The sequence below is a fragment of the Acipenser ruthenus genome, chromosome 10 (genome assembly GCF_902713425.1).
Source record: "Acipenser ruthenus chromosome 10, fAciRut3.2 maternal haplotype, whole genome shotgun sequence".
In the NCBI taxonomy this organism is placed as follows: Eukaryota; Metazoa; Chordata; class Actinopteri; order Acipenseriformes; family Acipenseridae; genus Acipenser; species Acipenser ruthenus.
In genome coordinates, this window is record NC_081198.1 from 44,536,325 (window position 1) to 44,548,993 (window position 12,669).

Consider the following 12,669-nt stretch of genomic DNA (forward strand, 5'->3'; position numbering starts at 1 on the left):
TCGAATACCCCCCCCCCCCCCCCCAAAAAAAAAAAAAAAAAAACTTTTCTAAACTTTTTTTGTTTGTTTCATTTTCCTGAACACGTTATTACAAGGCAAGTATCGAGATAAATGGGTAATGCAGAACACGCCATGTGTGACAGCCGTTCTAGCTGTTTTGCTGCCAAGTTTTTTGTGTTGCTGGATCGGTATCCCAAACTCCTCCTCTGTGTGCGTAACTTGATCAAAACTAGGAAGTGTTAATAACATGACATTTATTCCCAAGAAATCTTGAAAGAATTACTTGGGAAAGAGTTTATCGCGTACGGATATACAACTTTTTGTAAGGAAAGGTTTCATCAAGTTTGGAATCTGTTGTAACCAACATATTTTTTCACATTCTGCGTACCTGTCTTGAAAACCACCACGAAGTACTGTAAGTAACTATATATATATATATATATATATATATATATATATATATATATATATATATATATATATACACACAAACATTCTACTACAAAACTGTTGTTTACTTTTTTTAAAGTGTTATTTTATTTTTTATTTTTTAACAAATTATATTTCAAGTTAAATACTTTTACCGAAAGAACAAGGCGTGGTGTTCTCGGTTTAATTTATGTACATAGTTTATTTAGTTGGGTGTGCTGCTGATGATTGTTACTAGGTATGGACAGATAGAATCGATTTTGGAAGTCAAATACATTACACGCTCGATTGTGCGTGTAACCTTTTGAGTTAAATGCAGTTTCATGCTGTTCAGCTTGATAAAGATTTCACGTCATTCCATGTGGTTGTGAACCTGTTTTAACCTGTTCTTTGGGAGCACAATTGTATCACCATACAGTACTAAAAACTGGCATGCGAAAGCAATTAAAAAACTGAAAGTAGGATAAAACAAACTGCATACAAATTATATTGGTCATCACAAGGTTTGGTACCTATTTAGGTGTTTTTTTTTATTTGATTTTGGTATCTAAGCGGTAGAACATGTTTGTCTACATGTTCATTGTCATTTGGGTAGCTAGTGGAGTGACTTCATAATTCTGCTTTGTATGTGTAGGACGCCACAGTATGTAGTGTGTTGTACAAAAAGGCAATACACTGAAATACGAGTATTAGGTGTCATTATTATACACAATTGACTTTTCTGTTCCAAATTCAAATAGCAGCTTCACTATGCAGATATTTAAAATATATCATTTAGCTACTATTAAACATTGTGCGTTTACAAATAGGATTATTTTTCCTTCAAAGTCGGAAATCTTGAAATACGTCTGTAACAGTTTATTTAACAGCACCTCGAAAACAAACATTGAAAAAACACTTTTGGCACACTGTAGAGGGTGGGCCTTCTGGGTGGAGTATGCCACGGCCTACACGACGCAATTAAGTTCCTGCAAATATGAAGATAAGTGAAAGTAAAGCTGGCAGTGAAAGCGCTGCATCAAATTAGCATAGAGTTTGAACGTAACATGTCCAAAAGTTTGTATTCATTCAAAGACAATTATTTTGTATTATTGTTACAAAGTGTTTTACTGTCTCCCAACAGTGTGGACAATTTAGCTCTCTGTAATGGAATCTTCTGCGTGTGGAAACGCCTCAGTGAGGCAACGCCTCATTATAAACTGCACATACAGAACTTTAGAGATAGATGCTACAGCAAGGGTGGAGATACTCCCTGGCTTTATCTGAGTGATTATAAAACCCGTCAATGTACTCGAGGGTAATTATCAAAATCAGATAGAACCTGTTTTCTTTAATTGTTCTTGGTTATGAAAATCAGTGTAATGTTACCAGTGTTATATTTTTTTAAAGTGTCAATTGACTGTCCTGTTCTAAACCTTAGTGACTTCCAGGGACAACTTCCAACTTGGCTGGCTGATTCACAGAGATCCAGGAAATTGTTTAGTTTGTGTTTATCTTGTTGCCATGTAATTATTCTTTTTACAGAACTTTCATGTTCCTGAACCAAGTGGATAGAAATATTGAAAGTGAGTTTTACAATATTATGTACAAACCCAACAGTGTTTTTTGGTGGGCCAGGGCATGTTACACTTCCGATTGTAATGAAAATTGGTAAGGGCATTCTTTAACACAGTTTATACATTTTCAAAATGTAGGATATGCTGACACATTTTTGCAGTATTTATGGTCTTTGAATAGGTGGGCTGCAGTAATGAATGTGCAGCTATCTTCAGAACTGCTTGCCCAAATTAGATGCATTGACATTTGTTATAAAGAGTGATTACACATAATGTGCCCTACATTTTCACAGAGACTCCTGCATTGGCAGGTTATGTACAGTATAAACGTTTACCTTACATGGTTTTTTTTTTCATTCACGGTGCCTTTTAATGTATTTAGCAGCTTGAAGTTTTCTTTTAAACTTCACAATATGAAAAGGCATTTGCAAGTGTTGCTAAAAGGTTAACAAGACACCATGCAGAAAGTGGACATTTTCATTAATATATGGTGTTATTGTTATATTTTACATTACAAATTTCAGTTGTGCAATTGGCGTGACAGGCTGGTTTAATAGCATCAGTCTGCTATTTAAACGGCAATTGGCATTGGTAGCTCAAGCGTGCTCATACTTTGCTGTCTGAAAACTACTGGTGGATGCAAAAAAGTGTACTCCTGGTTTTCCATTACTGCACCTCCAAAATGACTGCCCACAAAGAGTATTGTTCCACAGTTTAAGTTTTGATCGTCATAGTAGCAATGAGTTCCACAGTTATAGTGTTTTTGCTGACCAGTACCAGAAAGAAAGCCGGGGTTAAGGGTTTATATAAATACAAACAAGTTTAATAAGGGGTCCCGAGTGGCTCATCCAGTTAAAGCGCTGCCGCTGGGAGTGCTGGATGAGTCACACAGCTTGGATGGCGCCAGTTTTCCATTCAGGCTGTGCAAAGAGGCCGAACTTTGCTGGGGACCCCGAGTGGGGTGTTACATTGGCTCTGACGCTTCCAGGGTGGGGGATGGGAAACCAGCAGGGATTGCTTCTCATCACTGTGCAACAGCGAACCCTACTGACCAGACAACGGGCACATTCATAGTGGATAAAAAGCAGGGCTAGTCTCTGTTCTCCGGGATCGCTAGCCCGCTCACCTCTGCTCTGGATTGCTCAGCGTAAAAGCGATTCTGGCTTTAGGCTTGTGAGATCGGAGGACTCTCACACATCCTCAGAACGTTCAGTTCTGTGTGGGGAGAAAAAACATAATTGGACATTCCAAACTGGGGAAAAATAAAGAAAAATAATAATTGGTCACTCTGAAATTTAAAAAAAAATAATAATAAAGAAGTTTAATAAGTACAGTATGTGCTTTTACTATTATTATTTATTTCTATAGTAATGGTATAAGTAGCTTCCCTAAATACAAGAGGAAATTACCTAGGCAGTGTACAGTACATGTTATATGTGGATGGGCAGGCTAAACCTCCTGTCAAAATTGAAAAAAATAAAGAGTACCTAACCTTTTGTCTTTACAGGAGGCTTACTTTGAATACATTTTCTTGAAGCATCTGACATATGCTTTATTTTTAACAGCTTAAAGGGAAGAAACTTAAAAGACAAACCAAGGAGTTGAGGGAAAAGCTTGTCCCCATGTCGAGGCCAGATATACCCCCAGGCTATGAGGATGCAAATAATCCTCTATACCCACCCCACTCTGGCGGGTATCCTCAGCCATCACCATATGGTGGCTTCCCAGCTTCTAGAGGATACCCTCAGCCAGGGGCATACCCACAGCCAGGGGCGTACCCACAGCCAGGGGCGTACCCACAGCCAGGGGCCTACTCCCAGCCTGGAATGTTTCCCCAGCCAGGAATGTTTCCTCAGCCAGGAATGCAGCCCAATCCCAACAACCCGGCTGGAATGCCTCCCATGATGCCCCCCATGATGCCCCCGATGATGCCCCCGATGATTCCACCAACTGCCCCCCTTAACGAAGGTATATTCCAACCCACGAATAAAGTGTTTCAGTGCTAAAGTACTGTTACAGAATCATATACGTTACTGTGATAAACAGTGTAAATGTGTGCTACACAGGATTGAATCAACAAACAAATATGGTTCTTCCCATATTAGTGACACAAAATATTTGACGAGTTATGTTTGCTTTGGTCATTCTATTTGTTTCTTTGTGTCAATAAAGGTGTGCAAGCATTGACTGAACAGACAAGTAATATTTATAAATAATGTATATGAATTCAACCAGTCACAGTTATAACAATACTACACAAGAAGACATAGACAATACAAGATAATCTTATTTATTTATAATAAGTTAATGTATTAACTTATTATAAATAAAAAGATCATACTGAAGAACTGCTATTAAATAGAGAAAACTGTTGTTTGTTTTTTACTTTATAAACATTTAATGAATGTAACTGTACACCGTGTTATTGTCTTTACAATATTGACAGTTCCAATAGGAATATGCAGTAGGTAAGGTACAGTATATGTTTCTATTTTGATTCTCAGACGGTACTTCTGGGCTGAAGACAAAAGACAAACTACACTGTCCTCCTCAAACCATTGTGAAGTGTGATAGTTATTGTTATTACTGTCATGCCTTCTACTATAAAAATATATTTTATAAGTAGCAAAAAGTTTATAACTATTGGAAATAAAGGTTTGCTTTTGTTACATAAAACATTCAGTAATTAACATGACCAGCAGACCTTCAAACATCGTAATTACAGTGTGATTGCTTTAACAGATGGTAATAGAACATATGACAGACATGGTGATAATACTGAAGGATTCACTGCAAGTAACTGGAATGATAAGAGTGTCCGTCATGCTTTCATCCGGAAGGTAAGAACCAAATATTACAGCGTTAGTTCAACATTAGTGCTGGTTGTGCACTAATGGTGGGAGAGCTAGCTGAATTGGACATAAAACATAAAACCAAGTGACGTACCATAAAAACACTCCTTAATGAAAAGCAGAACTGTTCCTGTATGCAGCCCAGTCCCCAGGCCTGATTCAAGGCATTCCACTGCCCCACCCGATAATGAGCTCATGGAAATGAGTTCAAAGAGCTGCCTGTGCATTGAAGCAATGGTAACACTGAAATCAAATTGTATACATGGTTAGTTTATGGTTGGTAGAGTATTCATTACAATGGTTGTTTCTGCAGAAAATAAATAACATGCACCTTTCTGAGGTTTTGTATCAATATAGTCATCTTACTTCAGGAAAGAGTTAGATAAAAAAAAAAAATCAAATGTTGAGGGAAGCTTTGAAATATGAAACAAGACAATAGCTGATTTCCAATCTTAAATCAAACCCATATGTGCAATGTGACACGTGGGTTGGATCATAGACAGTACCTCTGCTTGTAGGTTTCACTGTTTTATGCTAGAGGCTGAATTGCTTATGTTTTCATAACAGGTATACCTCATCCTGGCAGCACAGCTCCTTGTTACAGTGGCAGTTGTGGCCATCTTCACATTTTGGTAAGAAACAAAAGCTGGAAAATAACTTAAGAACTGAGATTATAATACAAATAAATGTCTTCTGATTAGTATCTGTTAACAGCATTTTTATATGAACTGCCTTTGTCCTTTGCTGTTTTTTTAATGAAACGACTGTATCATTACTGTACTGAAACTCATCTTTCTTTTTTATTTTTAGTCAACCAGTGAAGTCATTTGTCCGCTCATATCCAGCCGTGTACTGGGTGTCTTAGTAAGTATAGTTTTACTGTTCACAGCTATGTCAATTATTTAGATCAAGTAGTAACCTAATAGTTTCGGTTACTACTTGATCTTTTATAATTTAGAAGTAATTTAGAATCTCCAATCACCTGGAACACAAGGTGGAAATACTCATGTAGGTCCACATATAGCACCAGTGAACAGCTGAAACATAGAGAAGATATCCACTAACCACTTATGGTTACGATTACTACACAGATTATTATTATTATTATTATTATTATTATTATTATTATTATTATTATTATTATTATTATTATTATTATTTATTCAAACATTCAGTGATATGTACATAAATGAATGAATGAATGAGGCAAAGCAGGTAATAACCAAGTACATCACAGTGAGTAAACAACCACTTAATATTAAAAAAAACAATTACATGGTGTATGCAGATTCATTAATAATGGGGTTTTGAATTGGGTTGCAGTCACAGTATTTCTAAGTACATGGGCTCGGCTATTCCAGTCATATGAAAATCTTCAGCAGTTATGAAGCCAGTTGCTTTGACGCTGTTTGGGTTTCAGTTTTTTATTTATTGTTATATATATATATATATATATATATAGAAGAATTGATGCTGTTTTGAAGGCAAAGGGTGGTCACACCAAATATTGATTTCTTCTGTTCACGCACTTTGCATTTTGTTAATTGATAAATATAATCTATTAACATGTCTATTTTTGAAAGCATTCTTACTTTACAGCATTTTTTCACACCTGCCTAAAACTTTTGCACAGTACTGTATATATATATATATATATATATATAAATATATATATATATATATATATGTATGTATGTGTGTGTGTGTATATATATATATATATATATATATATATATATATATATATATATATATATATATGTATGTGTGTGTATATATATATATATATATATATATATATATATATATATATATATATATATATATATATATACACACACATTGAAGCTACAATAATATAATATAGCATATCAAACCATTCAGAGAATTTAGATGGAAAACTAGCATCACTAACTACAGGAAAGTTGGATAGGGCTGTTCAGCAAACTGTTGTATTATAAGTACAGACAGTATTAATGTCAGGAAGTAATTTCTTAGTGGCATCCCTAATACCCACCTATCACACTTTCTGTTATTTTATTCCAGTTTCTACACTGTCATGAATACTTCTGATGATACAGTTTGCTGAATTGCCCTGAAACAGTTAGAGATACATAGTGTAACTTGTCCTTTTCTACAGTGGGATTTTCTTCATAACATACATGGTGTTGGCTTGCTGTGAAGGGCCAAGGTGAGCTGGGGTTTACACATTTCTGATGTTCATTGTCATCTTTGTTTTAGAAGTGTTTGTGTTTTGAGAACATATCCTTTTCTATTTTTAGGAGACGTTTCCCTTGGAATGTAATTTTACTGGCAGTATTTGTAAGTCAGAAATTTTCAAAAATGATGTTTAAATGTGAGACAAGGGGTTAACTATATGATAACCCTTGCATTTGAAAGTTAACATCAGCGTATAATTAGACCAATTAATGTGACATGCCCTCTGTTTTCCCTTGCAGACCCTGGCTATGTCCTACATGACTGGAACAGTTTCAAGGTTTGTAATGTGTAGCTGAAATAAGTGTAAACATTTTAGGTGTATTTTAGAGTTTCTGGTGACTATAACAGAGGTACTTTTTTAATGGTTTTAATTAACCTAAAATAGTGTATTAAGAATTTTCATTTAATATATCATCGAACATGAATGTGCTACTCTAGCTACGCAAGTATATTTTATGTTTAACTGTTTTTAAGTCTTTAACCACTAACTCTATACTGGGGTGTAATGTAGGACAGGGTCTAAGGTGTGGATTGCCTTCCTGTTATTTATAATATTTTTGATACATTTGTAATCTTTGTTTTCAGTTACTATGACACAAAGGCTGTGTTTCTAGCCCTTGGTATAACTGCAATTGTCTGCATCATTGTCACTGTCTTCTGTTTTCAAACTAAGGTAAAGGTATCTTTTATTAGTTGTTATTTTTAAAAGTTGGTTAATTCAGGTGCAAGCAGCATTAGAACAACCTCAGCACTATACAACAAGATTTGTAATAAGTCAACTGTAATGGCCATACTCCAGATTACAGAGATATTGTGTCTGTAAAACAGCTTTCTTTAAAGTTGCATACCCATCGCTTAACCAAAGCTTATGTATTGCTAATTGATTGGTTTGATTGACAAGTAGAATTCTGAGGATTTTTGAACATTCTGTTTGTGTCATGAATGACACATAACATTAACATAACATTCTGTCTCAGGTGGATTTCACATCCTGTGGAGGCCTGTTCTCTGTCCTTGGGATTGTTCTCTTTGTCACCGGAATCATCACTGCTATCGTACTGTCATTTAAATATGTAAGTGGCTGTGCTGTTTTCTTACAATCAATATGAAAACGGAACCTTTATCCTTTAATGCAATATTATGTAAGCCAACTATAAGCAATCTCCAAAAAGATACCCCCCACCCCCAGTATTTCTTCTGAATGCCTCCTGCATGACAAGGGGTTGTGCCAGTTTTGTTTAGTTGAGAGAATTCAACACCACCATTTGCATAGATTGACCAACATGTAGTTTACATTCGTTGATCATATTCATATGAATTGCATACTATTCTAATGTCTTTCTTTCTGATAAAGGGAACTGTACTAATTCATTTTTAGCTCTTGTTTTTAACAAGTTTGAGATGTAAGTACCAAAGGCCCAGGGAATAGTTTGGGCACAGTAGAACACATGGTGTGTGTGCGATATAACTATTATTGAATTGGGTTCTTTTTGTTACCCCCCCAGATTCCATGGCTTCATATGTTATTTGCAGCCCTTGCAGCTATTATATTTACTCTGGTGAGTAACTTATTTTATATGCATGTCATCAGTTGGTTATCAGTTACATTCTGTTTTACCTGACTTTTGTGTTTTTTTTTCTTTCAACCTCTCTTTCTTTTGATACTCTACAGTTCTTGGCCTATGACACACAGCTGATCCTGGGCAATAAGAAGCATGCAATCAGCCCCGAGGAATATGTTTATGGAGCTCTCCGACTATACACTGACATTGTCAACATTTTCACAAACCTACTGCAACTCATTGGGGCAATTAAATAGGATTGCTGCAGACTTGTCCCTTGCTTTTATCAAACATTTTTACCCTGTTACAGTATATAGTATGTGTACCAGTATATTGCATATATTTGTGTGGATAAGGTGTATTTCATGTTCGTACATTTTTCATTAATACTTCCATCACCTCTTTTGGTGATGTTACATTTATAGGTACTGTTACATTTAAAGCTTCATCTCGGAACCCTTTTCAAGATTAACTAAACTCATTGTTACCTACAAATATGCAAAATATGAACTTGTTTACTGGATTTCTTATGATTAGCATTGCAAGTAGATTACTGTATATGATTTGTGATGTTTGTTATGGCTTACAATCAATGTTTGAATGTAAAACCAAATGGAATTTCTTGATATGAAAACATGCATAAAAAAGGGTTGCAGTTTTTAATCAAAAGGTCAATCTTTGGGGTGTTGAACTATTCAGTTGATTTTGTTGAATTTGTTTAAATCTAGTATATTCTAGAGTACTGCTGCCATGTACAAAACAGGCAGCATTTAGTATGTTTGCCGTGTATATATCCAGTACCTTTCCAATATAATTAAACTTAACTGATGGTAAGAATGTCACTATGACGTTTCTGTAAGTGGATAAATACACTTATTGTATTAAGCTGGACCAGCCATCATAGGATTGTCTGATTGTTACCACCAAGTATGTTTACAGAATTTCAGTGACAACAGGCACATTGTTATATATCTTTTTAAAATATATTCAGTACTCTTTAAAACCTGTGTGCATTGTTCATCTGTATTGTCCTAATAATATATTTACAAAGGTCATAGATTTTCCCCACAGTAAAGTTTAGAAAATAAATATGTGGTACTAATGAATTCCCAAACTGTAGTACTGTGAAGAAGAAAATACTTACTATGGGTTCAACAAGACAGGTTTGTACATGTACTGTCCCTGAGCAGTCCTAAACTAGGCAAAAGCCATCTTATATAGAAGTATATGATGCCCATTTGGGAGACGCACCTGCTATAAAACTGTGGAAGGGTGCTGGGTTAAAGTGGGTAGCTAAGGTATTGATTCAGCAGTGTCAACTAGTTGTGGCTCTTTCAATCCATTTTCTGTACAGCCCAGGACCTTGTTCTGACCAGGTCCTCAATTATTGAATTGAGTAGCCCAGAGTCTTGTTTAATTTAACTCTCGTGTTCAATTCACTAATTAAGGATCTGTTTTGTGACATGACTCCTTTGAAAATCCCTTCATTAATGAGTAGCCTATATATTTTAACTCAATCTTGTTATCAACACTGTAGGGAACAATGTTTTTTTGAGTGTGTGTTCACTGGCTCATTTTCAAAAATATTAGCATGCATCTGTTTAAAATTTCTGCATTTTAGCAAAAATCCCTTGTGAGCTAATGTTTAGATACTTAACAAAGTTGTTAAAATCCTAAAGTACAAAATATAATATTACTGTGACACCAGAAAAAGAACAAGATATTGAATCTCAATGCACCAAAGGCCAACAGGTGGAAGATACAGTGAAAACTCCAGGTTTGTGAAAACAAATTTACAGCAAATAATTTAAAACAAATGTGTTATTTTAGTGCCATCAATTTTACATTTAATTATGAATACATTTTAACACAATCCAAAAAAATCAAAATGTATTAACATTTCAGGTAAAGTACTGTCATTTTGAGTAATGCGTTTGTCATGTCAGGAGATGGCAGTTTTTTCTAGTCATCCTTATAGGCACACAATATTTACAAGATATGTCCACATTTTAACTTTAGTATATCAATCTTTTTAGGGGAAATCTAGTCAGGGCCTTGGGTACTCTGTGTTCTGTGTTCTGCGTCTGTCACTCTCATACACTCCTTCATTGGATTTCTTCATCCTCTGTCGTATTTTTAATTGTTTTAAGCGATTCTTATCTACCTCTCGCTTGACAAGAAGAAAACCAATAATTCCTGATGGGAGTCCTATAATCCTGGAAATAACAAAAATAAAAAATAAAACAAACAGTATTAATGTTTGGAAAGTTTTGTGTGCGAACAAAACAAAACAATTATTTTTTTAATCTAAACTGTAAAGGGCTCATATTTCTATTCTGCATTACCTCTTATGATGTAAATGTATTTATTTACTTAAGTATCTGAGAACTACTATAGTACTACCTTGAAGACAAAAAGTAGATGAGAATACAAAAGACAATCTTCAGCAATCTACTCTCTCTCTCTCTCTATATTACCAGGCAAGTCCAACTTTCATCATGGGGTTCTTGGCTTTCTTTTTTGGGATGTACTCGGGTCCCTCTGTACTGGGTTTCCCTGACTCTGCTTTGGAACACATCAGTGCGCCGCCGAGGTTACAGTGGAATGATCTGCAGTGCTGCAAGACTGAACTTTGGGCAAAAACATCAGTAGAAGGCTGAACCCTCCAAGTAAAGCATTTGGAGACTGAATTCAGTATTCCTGTAGAAAAATAAATGAACAGTCTGTCACATTTGAGTTACTCATAAATATAAAATATCTAAATGCTCGCAACCAAAAGCAAGATGTTGTTGAAACAAATTCCTATCGTTTTTTTAAAGCATAAACAAACAATAACTATAGTATTAATGTTTTATTTAAAGTGCCTCATAAACTGAGAGTCATCATTAAAATTGTATATCCGTATTGTCCATTCAGCATACGTAGACGGTTAAGGTCCAAGTACGATATTGTTTAACCAAATGGTAATATATTATTAATGAGGCAGTTGTGTAATATTTACGGTAAATTTGGAAGACAAACTTCTGTACTGCACGATATATCTTTAAACTTTAATGTCACGATTCAATACAGAATTCTAATATTGTGACCATGTTGTCATATCCTACTTTCTTACCTTTTGCAACAGTTGACCCCATCACTCGTATTCTATAGGACGCAGCCATGTTTTGGCTTATGAAATCCCAGAATGCACCTGACACCGTGCAGTGCACCATGGACTTTGTAGTCCTACACAATAATGCGCTGTAATAAAGAAATTCTGGAGATCGATGGGTTGTTATTTTCGTTGTCCATTCTGATACATTGTATGATATTTGTAACTGAGTTATCTTGTGTTTTACACAGCCCGGACATACACAAACTGTCTCTTAAATATAATATATTTGTGGTATATTTCAGTCCCAGTAACTGGTAAGTGTTTTCCGAATCTCTTCCACAGTTTTAAAAATAAAAGAGTGTACATTTTTGGTCATTTTTTGTGTAGTCGAAGGGTGTAAATATTATGGGTATTTTAAAGTATAGTGTACTGCATCTAAAGCAATGCAATAGTTTTTTATTAAGGATATGCAATTAACGTATATCATGCTGTTGCAAATATGCAGACACATGATCGTCTTTTTAAATGCTCACAAACAATCCCCTTTTACATGTACCTGTTCATGATTATTATTGAATCAGAAACACATCAGATAGCAAAATCTACTTAAAAAAACGTACAGAAAGAAGGTGGCATTGTTCACTCTGGGGTTTTAAGCATTGTATACATCTCCACACACAGACATGAACTTGCTTTTAATGTACAACTGTGCCAAACCAGACTGTTGTACAGTGTACTAGAAATCCTGTTTTCAAGTGGTAATGGTCAGCATCTGTCTTTTAACCATGCTATCATAATTTGGGTCTATTTGACCCAACATAGGTTCCCCCATAAATGTTTCTCTTGGCATTGTTTCTTAAGTACATTCTATAGATAACGCTATGTAACAACATTTTTGTTCCTGGGTAGTAAGTGTTATTTCCTAATTGCTTATGCCTCAAAAGTATAGAAAA

At 35.2% G+C, this 12,669-nt stretch overlaps 2 protein-coding genes across 5 annotated transcripts; one reads left to right on the forward strand and one right to left on the reverse strand.

Annotated features, from left to right (window-relative positions):
• The first annotated feature begins 157 nt into the window (after nt 1-157).
• Nucleotides 158-9,622, forward strand: LOC117410298 (protein lifeguard 3-like). Of its 4 annotated transcripts, none has more exons than XM_034016718.3 (13): nt 158-415; nt 1,553-1,726; nt 3,551-3,953; nt 4,728-4,825; nt 5,405-5,469; nt 5,648-5,701; nt 6,978-7,028; nt 7,120-7,159; nt 7,297-7,334; nt 7,643-7,730; nt 8,035-8,130; nt 8,563-8,616; nt 8,730-9,622. In XM_034016718.3, exons 2-13 carry the CDS (start codon nt 1,715-1,717, stop codon nt 8,874-8,876), a joined length of 1,146 nt encoding a protein of 381 aa, XP_033872609.2. In that variant the 5' UTR covers nt 158-415; nt 1,553-1,714; the 3' UTR covers nt 8,877-9,622. The 4 variants fall into 4 exon arrangements, with proteins under 4 accessions (XP_033872609.2, XP_033872612.2, XP_033872630.2 ...); XM_034016721.3 differs by lacking the exon at nt 1,553-1,726 and adding an exon at nt 1,954-1,994 and having other exon boundaries at nt 159-415; XM_034016729.3 differs by lacking the exon at nt 158-415 and adding an exon at nt 1,954-1,994 and having other exon boundaries at nt 494-1,726.
• Nucleotides 9,623-10,422: 800 nt separating this feature from the next.
• Nucleotides 10,423-11,827, reverse strand: si:ch73-71c20.5 (DUF4748 domain-containing protein). Its single transcript, XM_034016754.2, has 3 exons — nt 11,735-11,827; nt 11,097-11,319; nt 10,423-10,835 (listed from the first exon to the last, which is right to left on the reverse strand). Exons 1-3 carry the CDS (start codon nt 11,781-11,783, stop codon nt 10,667-10,669), a joined length of 441 nt encoding a protein of 146 aa, XP_033872645.2. The 5' UTR covers nt 11,784-11,827; the 3' UTR covers nt 10,423-10,666.
• Nucleotides 11,828-12,669: the final 842 nt, after the last annotated feature.